The following is a 23,645-nucleotide window of genomic DNA, read 5'->3' on the forward strand; positions in this document are numbered from 1 at the left end:
CCCTCCCTACGCAACCCCCACGATGGACAGGAACTACGCGACCTCCGGCTTCGCCGACCCGCCGCCACCGCCGCCCGCGCCCCCCGCCGCCCCGGCCAGCGCCGCGGCACCACCCCCCGCTCCCGCCTGGGCCTACGAACCCCGAGCCGCGGTCGCCGCCGCCACCAGCAGCGGCAACAGCGGCAGCAGCCCCAGCCTCAAGGCCAGGTAGGGAGGGTGGGCGGCGGGGTCCTGGTGGGCTGGGAAAGGCCGGGGATGCATTTGGGGCCTTCGCCCCTGTGCAGCACCGTCGAGGGGTCCGGGCCGGGCGGGGAACCCTCCACGCGTCTCCTGGTCCTCGCCTCCGCCGGAGAGGCGGCTGATGACGCCTGTGGGGTGGTCTCGGGGTCGGTGGGGGCGCCCAGTGCAGGATTCGCGCCCGGGACTGGTCCGGGACGTGGGTCTGGGCGGGAGTCGTGGGTCTCCGTCACCTCCCGGGTCCTGGGTCTCACATGGTGAAGTTTGGGTCCTTGCCTTAACTCGGCGATCACGGAGACCCGAGACTGCCTCGGGGATGGCCGAGGGGGGCTCCGACGAGTTCGGGGTAGTGACATTCCATTGTATTGGAACCAACAATGTGGTCTTGGGGGCCCGGGCAGTGTGAGGGTGGGGGAGGCGGGAGAGGAAGAGGCGCCAAGCCGCGTCCCTTACATTGGGGACCCGGGAAGGCTGGGCTGCGGGAGAACCCCTGGGGCGTGGGGCCTCGGGAGGGGTCCTGGTGGCGCGCGAACGCTGCGCCGGGCTGGGTGACATATGTTTGCAGTGGTGGCCAAGATTAAGCTGTTTCTCTTCCACGCGTTCAAAGTTACTCTTCAGTTTCCTCCCCTTTCAACAACAGCAGGAAGTAAGGAATCCCTCTTTGCCTTCTGTGTCTTGGGGTGACTAAAAGTTGGGAAGAAATTGGAGGGGGGCGTCAGTGAAGGCCATGAACGTTGAAGAACAGAAGCATGCTTCTCCATCTCGGCTTCTGAAGCCCTGGTTCATTATGTAGCGCGGGGTTCAAGAGTTCATCTTTGCTCCAGCATGACCAAGGAATCTAAAATGTTGACTCTTACTAGATATTTAAGCTCGCGGGAACTGTGTAGTAGTGCCACACTGTGAAACGGTCATTTGAATGATAACTGGAAGGCGTGGTCTGCTTTGGATGATTCGGGAGCGGGGTGTTTTAAAGCCACCTCTGCCGAACAATGCAGAATCTGGTAGGTGCAGTTTCTGATTACAAGGACCAGGGAATCCTGGGTTGCTAATGACTTCATCCTCAACTACCAACAGGAAGCTTCGTGGCTTTATGATCTCATCAGATTTCTTCGTTATTGTCACGACAGAAGTGAACTTTTTTTTTTTTTTTTACTTTACATATTACAGTGTTCTAGGTTATCTTCTTTGTTTATATGAAAGTTCCATGTTCATGATTTGGAAAATATGTGCGAAGAGTAGCTGGTCTTTGTGTGATATAGTGCCTTGGGATGATTGGGAGAGGAGAAAAATTTGGTTCAAGAAAAGGGAAATAAGCCTCCTTGGAGAATTTCAGGTCCTTTGTTTAAAAGACCTGGGATTTTAGGTCTTTTAAAGAAAATAATGTGATGCGCCAGTTTGGAGCTAAACACTTAAATGCTGAAACCTTTCTGAAACAGTCATAACTTTGTATTATATACAATTAATACATTTTAAGTTTTATGAAAGATGTTTGGCACCTTTCCCATGATGAAGATGATGATGATGATGATGGTAATTTGGCTCTCATTTTTCAAGTAGCTTTTGCATTGAAAATAATTTATAAATTACTTTCTCTTCAGGGAACAGTAGTGATAGGTATTTGTGCATCATTTTTTGTTTTAAATGAAAAAAAAGTGTTTTATTAGGTAAGTGCAACAAATACTACCTAGTTATTTATGTTATTTCTTTTAGCAGAATACTTCTGAGGCAAGAAACTAAAATCTACTTGTCGTATTTTCCAAATGTTATTTATCAAAGTAACAAAGAATGACTTCCCAAACACATTTGAAAACAGTAAGTAGATTCACTTGGAACAGATAATGTAAGCGATTCATTTTCTGTTTATTGGAACTTACTGATTCTTAAATGCTGAGCCCCCCTCCTTTAAAGATATTTTTGGGGGTGGGGTCAGCTAAATTATAGCATAGAAAATGCAGGCTTTCCCCCTTCCCCACCAACTTGCTTTGTTAACATCTTGTGTTAGGATCAGGCCATCTGTACAGGGTTACACACATTTCTTAATTGTACCTCACTTTATTCCTCAAACGGTGCAATGCCCTCTTTCATTTCAGTGATATAGAAAACACTGAATCTGAAATATGCCCAGTAAGTCTTCCGGTATTCTGCATTTTCAGAAGCCTATTCATATTTTTATAACATTTTAAAGAGCTTTTTCATAATTCATGTATCAGTTGAATGTTTTTGTTCCCCTTTGTGGCAGTTTCTTCTTGAGGGTGCAAATGAGTACTAGTTGGGATGATGTAATATGGATACTTATCCATAAAGAATAGCTTGTCTGTCACCTTGTTTCCAGTAACCTATTCAGAAGCTAACAGATGGTAATGACATTCAGTTATTACTGGCATGGGATCTAACATCCTACTTTCTGCTTGGTCCTGAAATGGAACATTTTCATCAATTGATGGGGAAAATCATGGTAAACAATTTTTCATAAGTTTGAAATAATACTTTTTTGATATAGCAGCTCCATCAGATATAAAGTATTTCTATTGTTTTAACCATTGAGAAATAAAGTGCTAATGGGAAACCCTAGCATTTTACCTTAAATAGGGTGTATAGAGAGATTTCTGACTTTCTAAAATCGTTCTTGCTAGGCACATGGGAAGTTCGTGCATAAGTACTGGTCATATAAATCTCCATTTATTTGTGCTTTTCTTTACTGGCAACTTATGTGTGCTAGCTACTGTTTTAAGTGATAAACACACATGCACACTAATTTATTTAATCCTCACAGCAATCCTTTGAGGTAGGCATTATTTTTACCTTCCTTTTATGAATGAGGAAACCAAGTCATAGAGACATTAAGTAATATACTTATAGCTACATAGCTAGTAAGTAGTGGAGCTGGGATTTACACCTGGGCATTGTGAATCTGGAGCCTGCATGTCTAATTACTGTACTGTAGTACTTATTTCATGGTAAGATAGTCTAATGCTACAATCTACCTATATTAAGGGTTAAATGAGCTTTTGTAGCTGGCCTGGAAACCTAACCATTATTAATATATTTATTTCAGTGTTCTTTGTCACCATTGACCATTTTTTCATAATTGAAATATGCTTCCTTTCACTTCCATTGCACTGTACTTTACTGTTTTCTCCTGCCTCTCTGGCCCACTGCTTTCCCCTGTTCTTCATTAGTTCTTAACTCTTCTAGTCTCTACATGTTGTTTCCTTAGGGCTTGGGACTGATATGCTTTCTCATCCATTCTGTGCTTTCTCCTGAGGACATTACATTCATACCCATGGCTTTAAATGTCATCAGGAGATGACCGTTGATTCAAAGGCATAAGGAGACCAAAATGCCTGGGTGGCAATCTAACTTGCAGCTCAGTGGAATCGTTATTGGGTCTCCTGATGAAGCATTCCTCCCTCTGGACCTTAGACCTCTAGGCCAGCAGAGCATAATAAGGTCACTGGAACAGGAAGCAAACATTTTGCTAGTGGGTCACTAGGGGTGTTAGTGAGTGGTGCCACTGCCATCCTACCCCTTGATTCCTGGACCCGTGAATCCTGGCTATCGGAGAAACAGTACTAGGCAACAGGATGCTGATGGAGAGCATAGGTAGCTTTCTGGAGAACCTTGCTCCAACCCTGCAAGGTATCACCACCTAGCTGGTTCTGGAACTAAGTTTTCAAAAGACCATTTCACTGTTTTGTCAAGGCAGCTGCTTCAGGAACTTGGAGAACATGGTAAGGCCAGTGAATTCCGTGAGCATGGGCCCATATCCATACTTTTTTGCTGTGAAGTGAGTTTCTTGACAGAAGCAATGCTGTGTGGACTACCATGATGGTGGGTAAGGCATTGGCATTCTGTAAGTCCACAGATGGTAGTTTTGGCAGAATCACTGGATACAGGGAAGGCACATTAATAACCAGAGTAAGTATCTATTCAAGTAAGAACAAAATCCTGCTTCTGCCATGATGATAGCCATCCAATGTAATCAACCTGTCACCAGGTAGCTGGCTGATCACCCTGGGGAATGGTGCCATAACAGGTGCTCAGTGTTGGTCTCTGTTGCTGGAAGATTGGGCACTCAGCAGTGGCCATACCCAGCTTGGCATTGGTGAGTGGAAATCCATGTTGCTGAGCCCATGTAGAACCTCCATCCCTGCCACCATGGCCACTTTGTTCATGAGACCAGGGGTGGCTGGGGAAAGAGACTGACGGGTATCCACTGAACCAGTCTTTCTGTCCACTAAGTGACTAAAATCCTCTTCTGCTGAGGTCACCCTTTGGTGAGCACTCACATGGAACACAAATATCTTCAATTTTTTCTCCCCTATTCAGGGAGGTCTGTACACCACTTCTCCAAATTTGTTTGTCACCAGATTTCCTTCCAAATCCCTGACCATCCAACCAATCATTAGCCACAGCACATGAATCAGTACATAATTGCATGTCTGGCCATTTCTCCTTCCAAGCCAAGTGGACAGCCATGTGCACTGACTGCCTGAAGTTCTCCCCATTAGGAGGGTTTCCATTTTACCACTTCTTCAGAGCTGTTCCAGAGGGGCTGCAGTGCAGCTGTCTACTTTCAGGTGATGGCTGCGTATCTTACAGAACCACCTGTAAACGAGGTCCAAGTCTTCTCTTCCTCTATCAACTGAAAGTAAGGGTACAGGCTAGGAGAGAGAAGACAGTGGAGCAGGAGTGGAAACCATGGGCATTTGGCCCACTTTTTTTTGTTTTTTTTTTAATTATTTAGTTACAGTCAGTATTATATTAGTTTCAGGTGTGCAGCATAGTGGTTAGACGTTTATATAATTTATGCAGTGATCCCCCTGACTAGATCCACCTGGCACTATACATAGTTGACTGCCACTGCAACGTTATTGACTACATTCTCTATGCTGTGCTTTACATCCCATTGAGTATTTTGTAACTACCAATTTGTATTTCTTAATCCCGTCACCATTTTCACCCAGCTCCCTAACCCCCCTCCCCTGGGCCACTTCTTAACACAACTTGTGCCTTCAGGGTCTGCTCAGCCTGATCACGTATGTACTACTTCCATTTGATGATGGAGTACACCTGTGCATGCCTAACTAACTTTTGGGCTTGGTGGATCAGATAACATCCAATTTATGATGGATAGCTCAGGTCATACGGTAACTTGGTGGCCCATGGTTAACCGTTCAATTTCTACTATGGCCCAGGAGCAGGCCAAGAGCTCTTTCTCAAAAGGAGAGTAGTTGGGGCCAGCCGAGTAGCTCAGTTGATTAAGAGCGTGAGCTCTGAGCAGTAGGGTCGCCAGTTCGATTCCCACATGGGCCAGTGAGTGGCACCCGAGCTGAGTTGCCAACAGGCAGCAGGATGGCTCAGCTGGTGAGAGCATGTGCTCCTAACGAGGTTGCCAGTTTGACTCCCGCATGGAATGGTGGGCTACGCCCGCCCACAACTAAGATTGAACACGGCACCTTGAGCTGAGCAGCAGCGAGCTGCCCGTAGGCGGCCAGATGATGACTGGACTTGGAGCTGAGCTAGCTGCACCCTCCACAGCTAAGACTGAAGGACAACAACTTGGCTGTTCCCCTTCCCCAACTCCCCAATAAAATCTTTAAAAAAAAAAAAAAGAGGAGTTATTTGCAGATGATGGCAGGGTGTTACTCCAAAATCCTAAAGGCCTGTGCTGTGATTCACCTATAGGGGCCTGGCAAAGGCTCCAGACAACATCCCTATCTGTCACTCACACTTCAGCACTCAGCACTGTGGAGCTGTTGGATCATATGGCCCAGGTGGCAGAGCAGCTTGCACAGCAGCCTGGACCTGTTGCAGGGCCTTCTCTTGTCACTCAAAACTAGCAGCTTTTCAGCTCATTCTGTAAATGGGCCAAATTAACACACCTAAATGAGGAATATGTTGCCTCTAAAACTGACCACAGATTCTCCCTTGCTCCTGTCTCTTTTATCTCTGATTGAAACTGTTTTTTGACAGCATGAATGCTCTTATCTCAGGGTATTTGGCCTGTTTGCTCTGCTAGGACCACTCTTCCCTCTGATAATCTGCATTGCTTTCTTCCTCACTTCATTCAGTTCAAAATGTCATATTGTTAGGTCTCTCGTTAGTACCTTCAATGGAATGCTGTCCATCCACTCCCATCTCTGTGTAGCCCAATACCCTGCTTTAAGTTTCTTCATAGCACTTATCAATCCTTGATATTAAATATTTCTCTGCTCTTGTTTATTATTGATCTCTATTAATTTGGGTATTTCTTGACAGGCCAGCTTGAGCTGTTTGGTTTTTTCCCCTCATACATTTGTCATATAATAAGTGTTTAATAAATATTGATTTAATAAAGAATATATTTAATGCTGAAGTATATTCTGCTTTGTTGTATTATCTAATATTTCGTAGTTTAATTTTGGCCTCCATAAGTTTAAGGTTCTTTAGAGATCTTGGCCATGTAAGTTTGTCCAATGTTGGTAGGCATTTATGGGATGTAACCAAGCATAAAATAATGAAATTTTTATATGACTTAATGCCATCATTCTCATTATGGTACTGTGTGATCACTGATCCTATTTAAATAACTCGAGAGAAGATTTGTGTGACCCAGTGAGGCATGGCAAACACAAAAATGTGGATTAGCTAAAATAGTTTTGCTTGGATCTGCTGAAATTCGATGGCTTAACATTTTAAAACATTTTTCATACTGAACAAACTGCAAGATGAATATTATTCTGGTAAAGCAGCCGGTGTACTAACCTCACCTAAACAGACATAAAACTATTTAAGTCGGAATTTGATTTGGCCAGAGCCACAGAGGTTAGTGGAATAATGGCAAAATAAAAGAGTAAACTATTCGGAAGGATGGTATTTAAGTAAAACTGTGGCTATACAAAAACAAAATAAAAATAAAACTAGGGATGGTCTTTTACTATTGGTTAATATCTTTGTGTTACTTTTTTTTTTTAAACAAGCAAGTTTGGGTTCAATCTGATCTTCAACATGCTAGTGATTAGAATTGCTTCTAGTGATTAGAATTGCTTCTAAGATTTATAAGTTGTGTTTTAATATAGCATAGAAGATGATGGTTCCAAACTTGCTATTAAAAGCTAATCTAGTAGACCAGCTAATTAACCTTGATCTTTGAACCCTGTTATGGTCATTTTAGCATCTTCCTCATAAACTGTACTTTGGAGCGAGTATGTCAACACGTTTAACTGACACGTTTATTAAGAAATTTTAAGATAGTAAGCTTGTAAATTATGACACTTGGATTTTATATATATATATATATGTATATATATATTAAAGATTTTTATATGTATGTATATATATATATATATATATTAAAGATTTTTATTGGGGAATTGGGGGGATGGGAACAGTGCTGGGGAATTGGGGGAAGGGGAACAGACAAGTTGCTGTCGTTTTTTTGTTCTTCAGTCTAGTTGTGGAGAACGTTGCTTCACTGGCCCAAGTTGGCACCATTATTGCCCTCTTCCCAGGCGAGGCACATCAGTCACCGGCTTCTGGACGGCCACTCACTGCGGCTGCTGGCCGCTCACGCTGGCTGCTGGCTGCTGGCTACATACGGTAGCCCATGGCAACCCACTGCCACAGGGGCTGCAGCCTATGCCGTCACCGGCGACTCACAGCAGCCCAGCTCCAGGTTGAGCTGTTGTTCAGCATCTTAGCTGTGGAGGGCAGTGTCACTGGCCCTCATATGTGGGATCCGAACCGGGGCCCTCTGGCGTCCCAAGCCAGTTCTCAACCATCGTGCCACTCGGCCGGCCCATCACTTGGATAATATTTTATGAAACCTTTTAAAACTTGTTTCAAAATTTATACCTTATCTTTAATGTTCATTATCATTTCTTCCTCTGCATTAACCTTTGTTGTGAACCAGAAATCCAGAACATGAATTACCCACTTAGAAGTTAATTTTCTATACTATTTTCTATAACAACATTTTTATTATGGAAAATTTCAAACCAGACACATTTAGAGAGAATGGTATAATGAATCCCTATATCTCTATTAGCCAGCTTCGACAATTTCAACACATGCTCATTCTTGTTTCATATATATCCCCATCTACTTTCTCTCTCTACTTTGGATTTGCTTTGGATTATTTCAAAGCAAATTTCGGGCCATGTGTATATCTCTGAAAGATCTTTGGGGGCATGGCTAAGGGACCAAAAAGGGATATTGAGACAGTGAGTATCGGTAGTGTGAAGCCACTTCTAGTCCCGTGAAGGGGCAGTAGTTATTGGAGCCCAGAAGGAGTTGTAGTTGTGGAGGGATGCAGAGTGGCTCAAACTATGGTTGTGTTACAAGGAGGGAATGGACAAATAATCAGACTCCTCTCTTCTGCATTCTGATCTTCTGCAGAATCTACCTCTCATGGTCCCTTGAGAGCCTAGGTGATGCAGTGTATAGGAGTTACCTGTGCTCCGAGGTAGTCTTAAAAATGAGCAAATTAAGGCCCAATAAAGCTATAAATTGCCCTTAGAAATAGTGAATCCAGGCTGGCTGCCCCCTCCAGCACCTTTTTAAAAAAAAATTAACAGCTTTATTGCAATTTAATTTACATTATTATAGAATTCATATTAACTGTACAATTCAGTGATTTTTTTTAGTACCTTTTTGTCACCACAGTGTCACTACAATCTAATATTCGAACGTTTTCATTATCCCAAAAAAGAAATCTCATGCCCATTTATAGTCATTCCCCATTCTCACCCCTAGCTTTAGTCAACCATTAATCGATTTTCTGTCTCTATAGGTTTGCCTTCTCTGGACATTTCATATAAATGGAATGATAAAATGTGTCTTCTTTTGTGTTTGGCTTCTTTAACTAAGCATAATGCTTTTGAGATTCATCTATGTTGTAGCATGTATCAGTACATACAAGTACTTATAATGGAATAACGTTCCATTGTAGAGATATGGTTCATTTTGTTTATCCATTCACTAGTTAATGGACATTTGGGTTGTCACTTTTTGGCTCTTGTGAATAATGCTGTTGTGAACATTTGTATAAAAGTATTTGTTTGAACACATCGTTTTTCTTGGGTAGATACATAGGAGTGGAATTGTTGGGTCATGTGGTAATTGTGTTTAACCTTTGAGGAGCTACCAAACTTGTTTTCTGAAGTGGCTCTACTGTTGTTTTACATTCCCACCAGCTATGTTATGAGGGCTCTAGTTTCTCCAGGCCCTTGTCAACACTCATGATTGTATTTTTTATTATAGCTATTATTATAATATCCTGAAAATTCACCATTTTTAAGATAGCTTTAAAATACAAAGATAGCTTTATCTCTTCCATGATTTTCTGCTAAGTCAAGTTTAAGGGATTGGAAGTGTCTTTTATCATCAACTTTGTTATTTTCACTGTTTTTTAAACTAAGACATTGCTATAGAATTATTGGTAGCCAGATTTATTAAACTCTATGTCTCTTAACATTTATTTTCAAAGCAATTTTTAGTGAAACTTGGAGCTATTTGGGTGGTAATGTATGTGTATATGGGGTGGGGTAGGGGTGGTTATGACATTGAAAGTTGTATTTGATTTTAGGATTCCCTTTGCTTTCAATTTTAGTTTGGGGACTGAGGGAAATTTTGTAGTAGGTAGCAGCTGGAGTCACCTATTAAAAATGTGTTTAGCCATTTCTATGCTTAAAAATCCTTCGGTTGTTTTTCACTGCACTTGGAATAAAATCCAAGCTCCTTACTGCGCCCACAAGACTTCATGTCTGCCCTTTGCCTCTCCAGGTGCACGAGTCTCTTGCCACTTTCCCTTCCCTCAGTACACTCAAAGCATGTTGATTTTTCAGCTTCTCTACATAGCACACACTTTCCCACTTCAGGCCTCTGCATAACTTTTTCCTCTTCACTTCCTCTGGTTTGGCACAGGTTGAGCTTAATATCACTGTGTCCTCTAAAAGTAGTATCCCCATAACTTCTGTCCTCAGCCCATTTCTCATGTAAGACACTTGGGCAGTTTCACAAACTTTCATGACTTCAGAAATACCCATCTGATAATGATTCCCAATTTTTTATTTCCAGCTCAGATTTCTTTCCTGAGTTCTAAGTAAGAATGTTCATTAGTGCTATTTTGAGTATTTCTCACACTATCTCTTATGAACCCCTCACCTCAAACATAATGCATCCAAAATCAAACTCTTCCACATTTGTTCAGCCTTATGGGTGGTTCACTATAATTCATGATCCCTTCATCTTCCCCCACAAATCATTGTTGGCCAAGTTCATCAATTATATTTTTCAAGCGTTCTCAAATGTCTGGCTGTTGCCACTGTTCTGTCCTTATAATTTTTACCTGGATTTCTGCAGTAAGATCTTGGCCTTCCTGCCTTCGGGCTTGTTCTGTTCTTCCACACTGCTTAGGCAGATTATCTAAGATAGTGATTCTCTACTGCAGGTACACAGTAGAATTGGCTAGAAGAGCTTTTTCAAAGTGACGTACAGGGTTCTGTCTCAGAATTACAAATAAATATTCTGGAAGTGAGAACTGGGACTGTATAGTTGGAAAAAACCCAGCAGATGATGCTCATGAGCTCCCCTGCTTCAAAACCATTCTTCTAAAATAAAAATTCAGTAATTCAACTCTGATTAAAATTCTTTAGAGGCTCTTTATTCCCTTGAAGATAAAATGTGAGATATTCTTTTTGGCATAAATTTTCCATAATCTGGCTCCTGTCGGACTCATATCCCCATGACCCCAATACAACTATGCAGAAATACTTACAGGTCTAATGCACCATCTTACTCACATTTTCAGGTGTTTATATATGGTATTCTCTTCCTGAAATACTTTCTTTCCCTTTCCTTGGATAATTTCTCCTTTCTTTCAATACTCAGCTATCATTTCCTAGAGGTAAGCCTTCTCATACAGTGTTATGTTTATTTATTTACTTATGACTTTTTACTTTTGTATCTTGTGCTTAGCATAATATTTGGCAGTCAATAAATGTCAGTTATATAAATGCCGACCTCACCTATAGATGTAATGATATTAATAATAGCATTGACGGAACATTGTGTCAAACATAGGACTGTGCTAAACGCTATATATGTGCTTTATCATTTACTCTCACAACCTTATGTAGGTGGGTGTTGTTATTACCCATATTTTACAGTTGAGGAAACTGAGACATAGGAAAAGTATGTGGTTAGCCTCAAGTTGCAGAATTTGTAAAGTACAGAACTGGATTTGAATCCTGTGGTATATTTGCAAAGCCTGTGCTTTTATACAGGTGTTACCTATTTGTTTCACAGTTTATTTTTTCAAATTTATGATAAATAATTCCTTAATAAGGGCTGATAATTCTTACACTTAAGGTTTTTGTTTTTCATTCTCAGACTATGATTAGCTAAAATAAAATATAAAATATTTGACATTTAGGTATGAGTGGGACAGACATGCTTGAATTCGACACAAAGTTAATTCACTGAACTCAGTGTTTATCTCTGCATTCAGTTTTGAAGACAGAAAGAATACTGTGTGATAAAAAGTAAAAATATTTAGCTTAACTCAGAATATTAGAAATACAAAGAACATTAGACTTCATAAATAGGAAAACTAGGACTCGACAACATTGTCCTTTGCTGAAATCTTTGAAACGTGTTATTAGCAGAATCAGGACTGGAATCTGGACCTTCTAACTTCCGATCCAGGGTTCTTATCTTTCTCAGCTATGACAAGTTGATATTATCTAGAATAAAACAATATTTGTGAAGCTTAAAGAGAATTCTGTTTTTATTTTGTTAGAGTATATATTTTTCTCTTTTTTTTACTCTTATTATCTTTACTAATTTTTAAAAATGTATTGGGGTGACAATGGTCAACAAAACTACATAGGTTTTAAGTGTACAGTTCTATAATACATCATCTATAATTGCATTATGTGTTCACCACCCAGAGTCAGTTTTCCTTCCATCACTGTATATTTGACCCCAGAAAATATGTTTTTACAGTGGCCAAATTCTTTAACACAGAGAAGAAAGTGATATGGCTACTTTAAGGCAAAAACATTCAGTTCTTAAGTAACTTATGACTTGTGTGGAAGTACTGGCTTGTTTACCTGGGATTTAACATATTTCATGGAACTTGAGTTACTTGACTTTAAAACTTACAAAGTGTTTTATTTCTTAAGTATTAAGGACATAAAAGTATGCTACGCAAGGAGTAGATTTGTATATGTTATTGATGTCTGGATATAAACCATAAGATAGCTTACTCTTAATATGTTAAAAAAAATTTTTTCTTATAGTCATATACCATCTTCACTGCAAAAACTGCCATTTTAGATGAGATTTTTGTGCTAGTTTTCTCATCTGCCTTAAAACTTAATTTTCTTGGTTAAATAAAATAGATTAAAATTAGGAAAGAATGTTCAGACTTAAAGTAAACAAGGTAAAGAGTGGTAACTGATTAATTAATCTCTTTTGGTTTGTTTTATTCATGAGGAAAATGTCTTTTTTTTTTTTAATTGGGGAATTGGGGGGGATGGGAATTGGGGGAAGGGGAACAGACAAGTTGCTGTCGTTTTGTTCTTCAGTCTAGTGGAGGACGTAGCTTCACTGGCCCAAGTTGGCACCATCATTGTACTCTTCCCAGGCGAGGCAGATCAGTCGCTGGCTTCTGGACAGCCGCTCACTGCGACTGCTGGCCGCTCACGCTGACTGCTGGCGACTCACGGCAGCCCAGCTCGGTTGAGCTGTTGTTCAGCATCTTAGCTGTAGAGGGCAGTGTCACTGGCCCTCATATATGGGATCCAAACCGGGGCCCTCTGGCATCCCAAGCCAATTCTTAACCATCGCGCCACTCGGCCGGCCCAAAATATCAATTTTTTAATTTGAAATTTAAGTGACAACACCTGAAAGAAGATACTTGTTGCAAAATTCTGACCCTTCTTATCTTCAAGACTGAGTGCATTCCCCACTTTGAGTGTATGTGGAGGGAATGGAAGATTGAAGTCTTATCTAGGCTGGAAAGATGAAGACTGAAGTAATTGTGACTTACCCCTTGGCTCCTTTTTTAGGCCTTAGCTCCTGGAATGTTAGGAGTATATATGAGGATAGTAAAAATCCCCTGTGTCTCTCCCTACCACCCATCCAGGCCTTGGGGGCTAGGAAGGGCTAGGCCATGGTGGTCCTATATTACATAAATATACATTTATTCAAAAGAGATCTTATATTGGTTTCAGCATGGGAATTAGAAACAAAGACCATGTTTTGAGGCATTTTTTTTTTCCTGGATAAAAGTTTTTAAAAATCTGGCTTTTGTTTAAAAAATAAATAACCTCAACAAACCAGTGACCATCAGATTATTATGAAGGTTAATAACTTCTGAAACTTAGTTTAAAACCACAAAATATTATATGCAGATTAACAACAACAAAAAAATCATTATTATATGGAGATGGACCAACCATAGGCGATTGGATACATGGATGACAGCAAGCCCTTTATAACCACCTCGTTTGATGGTGTTGCAGTTGCATGAAAAATTATCCATAATAACTAAGAGTGGGTGACCATAATTTTTATTGAGATATAATATAAAAATCATATAATTGACCATTTTAAAATGTATAATTCAATAGTTTTTAGAATATTCACAAGACTAACCACTACCTAATTCTAGAACACTTTTCATCACCTCAGAAGGAAAGACATACTCATTAGCAGTCTCTTTCTATTCTTCCCTCTCCCCAGCCCCTGGCAATCACAGTAATCGTTTTTTCTCCATTTGTTTATTCAGTACATTTCATAGAAATGGAATCATATGACCTTTTGTGTTTGGCTTATTTCATTTAGCATAATATTTTCCAGGTTCATCCATGTTTTAGCATGTATCAGCATTTCATTTCTTTTTATGGTTGAATAGTCCATTATATGGCTATATCATATTTTAATATCCATTTATCAGTTGTTGGACATTTGGATTGTTTCTGCCTTTTGATATTCTGAGTAGTGCTGCTATGAACATTCTTGTATAAGCTGTTGTGTGAGCTTGTATTTTCAGTTCCCTTGTGGTGATGGTTACACAGTCTTGTGATATATTCATGTGTCACATGGACTGAACCTTGCAAACATTATGCTAAGTGAAAGAAGCCAGTCACAAAAAGCCACCTATAGTATCATTCCATTGATAGGAAATTGATAGGAAATGTTCTGAGTGGCAAAGCTATAGAGACAGAAAGTAGATTAGAGATTGGGAATGATGCTAATGGGTGCACATTTGTTTTTCAGGCAATGAAAATGTTCTAAAATTAGATTATGGTGATGGTTGCACAACTCTGACTATTCAAAAAAAAGCACTGATTTGTACACTTTAAAAGGTGACCTTTATGGTATATGAATTATATATCAATAAAGCTGTTATTTAAAAAAAAACAAAAAACATTTTAGGGGTGGCTGGTTAGCTCAGTTGGTTAGAGTGCAGTGCTCATAACACCAAGGTTGCCGGTTCGATCCCAACATGGGCCACTGAGATGCACCCTCCACAGCTAGACTAAAATGGCTACTTGACTTGGAGCTGATGGGTCCTGGAAAAACACTGTTCCCCAATTTAAAAAAAAATTTAATAAAAAATGAGATACTTGGGGATAAATTTAACAAAATGCTTGCAAGGATTATACACGGAGCACTATAAAAGATTGGTGACAGAAATTAAAGACCTAAATAAACAGATAAAACATACTAATGCATTAGAAGACTGAATACTTTTAAGATGGTAGTTTTCCCCCAAATTGATATAGATTCAATGCAAAGTTCTCATATAAATTGACAGGCTGGCACTAAAATTTATATGGGAATACCTGGCATAGCCAAAACAATTTGAAAAAGAACAAAATTGGAATATTTGTACAACCTGAATCATTTATCAGACTGTGTGTTACTGGCCTAAGAACAGACATTGGTCAGTGTAACAGAATAGTTAAGAACAGAACCAAAAATACATGGTAGTTGATATATTTTTCTTTTGACAGAGATGTCAAGGCAATTTGATAATTCAAGAATAATCTTTTCAATATATAGTCCTGGGATAACTGCATATCCAAATTAAAAAAAAAAGGAATGAATTCCAAGCCTTATCTCACACAATATATAAAAAATTAACTCCAGGGCTGGCCGAGTGGCGCGATGGTTAAGACCTGGCTTGGGCTGCTTATAGCTAAGAAATCTTTGCCTAATCCAATATCTCTAAGATTTTCTCTTATGTTTTCTTCTGGAAGTTTTATAGTATTAATTTTTCATTTAGGTCTATGATTCATTTGTAGTTAAATTTTTTTTTTAAGATTTTTTTTTTTAATTGGGGAATTGGGGGGATGGGAACAGTGCTGGGGAATTGGGGGAAGGTGAACAGACAAGTTGCTGTCCTTTTGTTCTTCAGTCTAGCTGTGGAGCATGTTGCTTCACTGGCCCAACTTGGCACCATTATTGCGCTCTTCCTGGGCGAGGCAGATCAGTCGCCGGCTTCTGGACGGCCGCTCACTGCCGCTGCGGGCTGCTCACTCTGGTGCTGGCTACATACGGTAGCCCATGGCAACCCACTGCCACAGGGGCTGCAGCCTACGCCGTCGCCGGCGATTCACGGCAGCCCGGCTCCAGGTTGAGCAGTTGTTCAGCATCTTAGCTGTAGAGGGTGCAGCGTCACTGGCCCTCACGTGGGATCTGAACTGGGGCCCTGCTGCTCAGAGCTGGCGTCCCAAGCCAACTCCTCACCAACACGCCACTTGGCCGGCCCATACCTTAACTTTTAAAAGAAGTTAAAAAATGAACCTCGACCCTTGCCTCATACCATACACAAAAATTATCTCAGTGATTCCTAGACCTAAACATTAAAACTAAGTTTTAAAACTTACAGAAGAAAACAGGTGAATATATTAGTGACAGGATACTAAAAGCACTTACTATAAAAGAAAAAATATTGATAATTCAGGTTAATCAAACATTAAAACCTTGTTAGTCAGACTCAGAATAGAATGCTGGTTGCCAGGGACTAGGGGAGGGAGAAATGGTGTGTTGTTCACAGATAATTAAGCTTCAGTTATGCTGAATAAGTTCTGGAAGCCAGCTGCTGTACAACATAGTGCACAGAGTCGCCAATACTGTGCTGTGTACTTAAGCGGTACATCTCATGTGAAGTGCTCTTAACAAAATAAATTTAGTTAATTGATTAAAACTTTTTAATTTAAAGACACCAGATTGTATGGCGACGGAAGGAGAACTGACTCTGGGTGGCGAACACAATGTGATATATAGATGCTGTATTACAGAATTGTACACCTGAAACCTATGTAATTTTATTAACCATTGTCAGCCCAATAAATTTTAATTAAAAAAGTAAAGACACTAGAACATGGAAAAAGCCACTGGACTGGAAGAAAACATTCATAGTACATATATCTGACCAAAAAAAGTCCAGAATATTTATGTAAAAAAAACGCATAACCCAATAAGATGGCTAACAACCCACTTTTTTTAAGGGGAAAATTTTTGAACCAACTTCACAAGAAAAGCTAAAATAATAGCCTATAAGCATAGAAAAAAATGTTCCTTGTTTGTTATTAAGGAAATGCAAATTAAACCACAATGAGATACCTTATACCTAGAACGGCTAAAATTAAGACATCTGAAAAGATCACATGGTCACAGGGATATAAAGCAAAAATGGAATGTTGATTCATTACTAATGGTAATGTAAAATGCTACCTGCACCTACCTTATGACCCAGTAGTTCCACTCCAAATATTTAACTTAAGAGAAATGAGAACCTATGTCCACAAAAGATTTGTATGCAAGTGTTCATAGCGGGTTATTCATAGTAGCCCCTAACTGGAAACAACCGAAATGTCCATCAGTAGTAGGTGAAAGGATAAACATACTGTGATATAGTCACACAATTCAGTAAAAATCGATAAACTACTCAGGTCTACAACAGCTTGAATGTATCTCAGGATATTATGTTGAATGAAAAAAGCCAGACACAAAACGGTGCAGACTGTATGATTCCATATATATAAAATTCTGAAATAGGTAAGCCTAAATTTTAGTGACATTAGGCTTATCAGTGGCTGTGTGGGGCCAGGGATGAGATGAAAAAGATACTGACTGCAAAAGGGCATGAGAAACCTTTTGTTGTGATAGAAATGTTCCATAAATTGGTTGGGATTGTGATTATACTGGTATAAACATTTATCAAAATGTGTACACACTGAACTGTACACTTAAAATGGGTGTATTTTATTGTATGTAAAATATATCTTAATATATTTATTTTTTAACTTCAAAAAGATTTTAAAATAATGCTAAAATTGGATCTTCAAACAAAATCTAATTCCTATATAATTAATAATAGGCATAACAAAGAATAATTCATTTACTTACTTTTGAATCAGTAACTATATATACTTAGTGAGAGATAACCTTGGGACAAGAAACACTGTGAAGAAATACTGACCTTTACTTAGATTTGTTTTTGATAGAGGTTGCATTATAGTATTTCAAATAGAGCTAACGAGTAAATATATTGATGTAGTTGTGAACTAGGATTCCAGCCTTAGGAAAAGGGAGATACACTGTGAAATGGAGGAAGATGAGGAATACAATATTGGATTTGAATTAGAGTTCTCAGATCGAACTAATGTTTTCAAAAAGACGTATTTTCCTAGCTTTGTCCACCAAAAGAAAGGGCCTAGAAGCAATGACACACTAGGCATAGAACACATCTTACACCCAGATCTTGGTTTCTAAATGCCATTAACCACTAAAAGGGGCCTAGTAGAAATGGTTGATTTCAGGTCTGGTACAGGGAAAATAACAAGGTGAGCCTGAAACATCATGTGCCAGAAGGTAAGGATGTATTTGAGCACCAAGGAGGACATGTCAAAAGGAGACAGGACTGAAAAGGCAAATTGAGCATCAAGTCTATAGTGATACAAGTTTTAAAAGTATAATATATGGGTGTGATCGAAAAATATGGTGAATGTTTAAATAAAAAAAATTATTACAGTAAAAGACACATTACCATTAATCCCCCTGAGAATACTCCCCCTTACTTCTCACACATTTATCCCATCATTCTTACCACTTTCTGAAGCAGTTCTGGAAGTCCTCTTTTCATAAATGTCTCTAGTTGCACTGTCATGGCTGCCTTGATGTCCTGAATCAATTCAAAGCATTTACCTTTCATGGTCATTTTGACTTAGGGGAAGAGCCAGAAGTCACACGGTGCCAGATTCAGTGAATAAGGTGGATGAGAATACACCGTAATGTTTTTATTTGACAGAAATTGCCCTACTAGAAGCGATGTGTGACACGAAGTGTTGTCATGATGGAGGATGAAGTAAAGACACTCAGAAAAGAGGACTTCCAGAACTGCTTCAGAAAGTGGCAAGAGCGATGGGATAAGTGTGTTTGGAGGGGGAGTATTTTGAGGGGGATTAATGGCAATGTGTCTTTTATTGTAATATTTTTTTTAATTTAAACATCCACCATATTTTTTTATCGCACCTCGTATATACATTTCTGAAAAATATATTAAAATATATAAGTATATATTATATACACGAGAGAAAATGGAAAAAAAGAAAAGCTTATTTTATAGAAGAAGGCTAAGTTAAATATTGAAATAATGATGTAATTAGAAACCTATTTCCAATCTCCAGTGCAGTAATTGAATTAAAGATCATGAGTGATAATGTCTAAAACCATTGGCTGTTGGGAACAAGATATTTACTGTCTTACTAAAGTAATACCTCAAAATTGCATACTGGTTTCAAAGGAGAAAAAATAACTACATGGAGAGATCTGACAGAGTACTTTAACCACTTCAAGTACACCAATAATGAGACAAATGGACATTGTGTGAGTCCTCACTCACGTGATGCGATAAGAAGTACAGAACATTGCTATATACTTCTCATGAGTAGCAATCAGACAGATCCAGATTTGGGATAGCCTACAATTCAAGAAGTCTGTGTCATGAAATCAAGACAAAAGGGATCTGGGATTAAGGCCAGGGTGAGGACACTGTTCTAAATTTAAAAAGACATAACCAAATGCAATTCTTGCATTTGACTGGACCCTACCTACACTGAAAGCTTAAAAATCCCAAACATTTTGGTGATAATCAGGGAAAATTGGAATATGACCTTCGTATTACATGCTATTATTGACTTAATGTTAAAGTTCTTCAAGTCTAATAAAGATATTTTGTTATCTGGGAGAATGTCCTATTCCTAGGAAATAACAACTAAAGTATTTAAGGATGCAGTATCATGGTGTCTGCAAGTTATTTTCAAGTGGCTTGGTAAAAAAGAAAAGTGTATATGTGTGTGTATAGAGACAGATAAAACAAATGTAACAAAATGTTAACAATTCTTAAATCTTTTTTATATTAAAAGTTTATTGGGATGACAATGGTTAGTAAAATTACATAGGTTTCAGGTGTACAATTCTGTCATACATCATCTATATTATCACATTGTGTGTTCACTACCCAGAGTCAGTTCTTCCATTACCATATATTTGATCCCTTTTACCCCTCATGTACCACCCCCCAACAAGTGTTAAATCTTAAGTGACAGGTTTATGGGTTATTCATTATATTATTTCAGTTTTTTTCTCTGGGTTTAAAATATTCAAAATAGAAATCAAGGGAAGAAAACACCTGATTCTGAATGACTCTCAATGTACAAGCTTGAAATTTTCTAGGTGAGTTTTTAGGAAATAGTATTAATCAATTTATTTGAATTATCTGATATTCCATAGAATGTTAGAAATTAGATGGACCTTAGAGATTATTTGTCTAGTCAAATTCATCTAGATGAGGAAATTAGTCCAACAGTAATTGAGTCACTTACAGAAATCACACTGTAAGCCAGTAGTAGAGCATGGACAATGAATGCAACTCTCCTGTTTTCCAGGATATTGCTCTTCTCATTGTATCATGTTTTACCTCTCCCAGTAAAAGGACTTGGTAGGAGGTAAAAGTTGAATTAAGGAAAATACTATATCATTTTTCTTCCTAGTATATGTTCAATATATTTTCCCTATTCTGACGGTATTATCAGACTGTGTTTGATCTCTTGGTCTATAGGTCAGGAATTGAGTCAAAGACTTCTGCTACTTTTTTTTTTTTTTAAGATTTTTTTATTGGGGAATTGGGGGAATGGGAACAGTGCTGGGGAATTGGGGGAAGGGAAACAGACAAGTTGCTGTCGTTTTGTTCTTCAGTCTAGTAGTGGAGGATGTTGCTTCACTGGCCCAAGTTGGCACCATCATTGTGCTCTTCTCTGCAGCCTACGCCGTCGCCGGCGACTCATGGCAGCCCAGCTCCAAGTTGAGCTGTTGTTCAGCATCTTAGCTGTAGAGGGCAGCGTCACTGGCCCTCATATGTGGGATCCAAACCGGGGCCTTCTGGCATCCCAAGCGAGTTCTCAACCATCGCGCCACTCGGCCGGCCCGACTTCTGCTACTTTTAATAATTGATCTCTAGAAACTTTTTGATCACATCGTTTGGGCTATGTGTTTTTAGTCACTTATTTTTATTATCCTCTAGTTTAAGCTATGAAGAAGGACATCCCTCACACTCGGAAACAGATCTCCTTCAGAGACAGAATTTTGCTGCCTCTCATCAGCTTCCTGGATATCCTACCACACCTCAGCCAACCGGTAAAAATTCTCTTGTGAAATATAACATGAACCTGGGTACAGTTAGTGAATAAGAAGAAAAATCATTTTTCACATGTTGGGTTGACTATGTGTGTAAAGGACATAACAATACCATGGGAGATTTTTAAATGAAAATGAGATTAAAAGCTTTGTCTTTTATTCACAGGGAATATCTGTATAATTAGTTGGGAGATCTTTTCATGCATCTTTGTAAATTTTAAATTATAACTATGCTTGGTCAAATTAATATTTGTTTGCTTTTTAAAAATAAAACAGTTTAGGGTTGTATAACTTTTGGCCTCAAATTTCAGAGATTCCTTTTAAAAACAGGATCAAGAATATAAATTTTTTTTATTGTGAAATAAACTTTTTTTTTTAAGACCTTCATTGGGGAATTGGGGGATGGGAACAGCACTGGGGAATTGGGGGAAGGGGAACAGACAAGTCGCTGTCGTCCTGTTCCTCAGTCTAGCTGTGGAGGATGCCGCCCCACCGGCCCAAGTTGGCACCATCATTGTGCTCCTCCCTGGCGAGGCAGATAGTCGCTGGCTTCTGGACAGCCGCTCACTGCGGCTGCTGGCCGCTCACGCTGGCTGCTGCCTACATACGGTAGCCCGTGGCAACCCACTGCCACAGGGGCTGCAGCCTACGCCGTCTCCGGCAACTCAGGGCAGCCCAGCCCCAGGTCAAGCCACCGTTCAGCATCTTAGCTGCAGAGGGCAGCGTCACCGGCCCTCACATGTGGGATCCAAACCAGGGCCCTCTGACATCCCAAGCCAGCTCTTAACCAACGCGCCACTCATCCGGCCCAGCATTTTTTAAAATTAGTTTCAGCTGTACAACACAATGCAATAGTTATACTTTTTACCCCTCAAAGTGACAGCCCCCCCATCTGCCACCCCACTCCCCCCCCATATCATACATATCTATTACAGTTCCCTTGACTCCACTCCCACACTATACTCCATGCCCTGTGACTATATATATTCACTTATAGTTGACATACAATATTATACAACACCAGCTTCAGGTGTACAGTGCAGTGATCAGGAATATAATTTTATATTAATATTTTTACTTTGGGATCTATCTTATCTTCAATGTAGGTCTTTCTGGAATATTTGATACTAGTGTGAACAGTACCAGCACAAACACTAAAGAATCTTCAGTGATGAATTTTCTCTCTACTGTTGAATCTCGAACTGCTCAGACTGCTTCTTCAGGAACTACTCTCTTACCACAATTCAGGGCTCCATCCTGGCAGACAGGTGATTCTTTGTTTTCAGAATTTTTAAGTCTTGTAAAAATACACTATGTATGGCTTTGTCGTGGTAGTGTGGCATAAAGTCAAGTTAATTATTGATTTTTCCAATGAACTTTAAAACCTGGAATTTTTCACAATTTTAAGGTGAACAAAATTCAAGAAATTGTTACTACCATAGCAGAAATTCTGTTTTAGCACTCTAATAAAAACCAACAAATTGAAGAAGACAGATAATTATGAAAGATAAGCTTTAGATGTAAAGTTTGTATCTACAATTTAAGTATAGTTGACCCTTGAAAAATGGGGTGTTAAGGATGTATTGACCCCCTGTGCATTTGAAAATTCACATATAACTTTTGACTCCCCAAACTTAACTAATAGTCTACTATTGACCAGAAGCCTTATCAATAACATTAAACATTTGATTAACACATTTTATATTTTATATGTATTATGTACTATATTCTTAAAGTAAGCTAGGGAAAAGAAAACGTTAAGAAAATCATAATGAAGAGAAAATATATTTACAGTATTTATTGAAAAAAATCCTCATATAAGTGAATCTGTGCAGTTCAAACCTGTTCTCAAGGGTCAACTCTAGTTACTTGTCTACTTGAGAGGAGCAAAGATTAAATTTCTTTTACTTTTTTTCCCCATTTCAGCTTTAAATATAAAATTGTAAGATATTTAAAGTGTACATGTGGTGATTTCATGTATACATTGTGAAAGAATTCCCCATCTAGTTAATTTACGTATCTGTCACTTTACATATATGTTTTTTAAAAGATTTTATTGGGGAATTAGGAAAGGGGAACTGTGTTGGGGAATTGGGGAAGGGGAACAGCCAAATAGTTGTCCTTCAATCTTATTTATGGAGGACGCAGCTAGCTCAGCTCCAAGTCCAGTAGCCATCCGGCCGCCCAAAGGCAGCTCAGGGCAGCCCAGCTCAAGGTGCTGTGTTCAATCTTAGTTGCACGTGGGCATAGCCCACCATCCCATGCTGGAGTTGGACCGGCAACCTTGTTGTTAGGAGCATGTGCTCTCACCAGCTGAGCCATCCTGCCACCTGTTTGTTGGCAGCTCAGCTCAGGCGCAGCTCACTGGCTTATGAGGGAATCGAACCGGCGACCCTGTTGCTCAGAGCTCGCGCTCTTAACCAACTGAGCCACACGGCCGTCCCACTTTACATATTTTTTTGTATGTGTTTTTTCGGTGAAAGATTCAATTTCATTTATTTTAATGACTTCAGGCTGGGTAGGTAGTATAGGGGAAAACAATCTTGGGACTGATTTCATTATTAGAGTTAATGTAAAGTTATCCTTAATTGAACAGAATAAATCACTATTTAATAAAAATCATTACAAGTTGATATTATTTTGTGCCTGTTCATACACACTTTTAAATTTTATTTTTCTTTTTTTTTTTTTTTTTTTTTTTTTTTTTTTTT

The 23,645-nt window shown here is 39.3% G+C and overlaps 1 protein-coding gene across 6 annotated transcripts in view; it reads left to right on the forward strand.

Annotated features, from left to right (window-relative positions):
- Window positions 1-6: 6 nt before the first annotated feature.
- QSER1 (glutamine and serine rich 1) overlaps window positions 7-23,645 on the forward strand; it is a 66,332-nt gene continuing 42,693 nt past the window's right edge. For 4 of the 6 annotated variants that reach the window (XM_019639482.1, XM_019639481.1, XM_019639480.1 and 1 more), the window contains exons 1-3: window positions 7-207; window positions 20,822-20,934; window positions 22,041-22,202. In XM_019639482.1, coding sequence (XP_019495027.1) covers window positions 23-207; window positions 20,822-20,934; window positions 22,041-22,202 — 460 coding nt within the window. In that variant the 5' untranslated portion in view covers window positions 7-22. Of the gene's footprint in view, window positions 208-283; window positions 1,239-1,947; window positions 2,050-20,821; window positions 20,935-22,040; window positions 22,203-23,645 lie in introns of those variants that run through there. The other 2 variants (XM_019639484.1, XM_019639483.1) reach the window with 2 other exon arrangements.

This window comes from Hipposideros armiger, unplaced genomic scaffold (genome assembly GCF_001890085.2).
Source record: "Hipposideros armiger isolate ML-2016 unplaced genomic scaffold, ASM189008v1 scaffold_44, whole genome shotgun sequence".
In the NCBI taxonomy this organism is placed as follows: domain Eukaryota; kingdom Metazoa; phylum Chordata; class Mammalia; order Chiroptera; family Hipposideridae; genus Hipposideros; species Hipposideros armiger.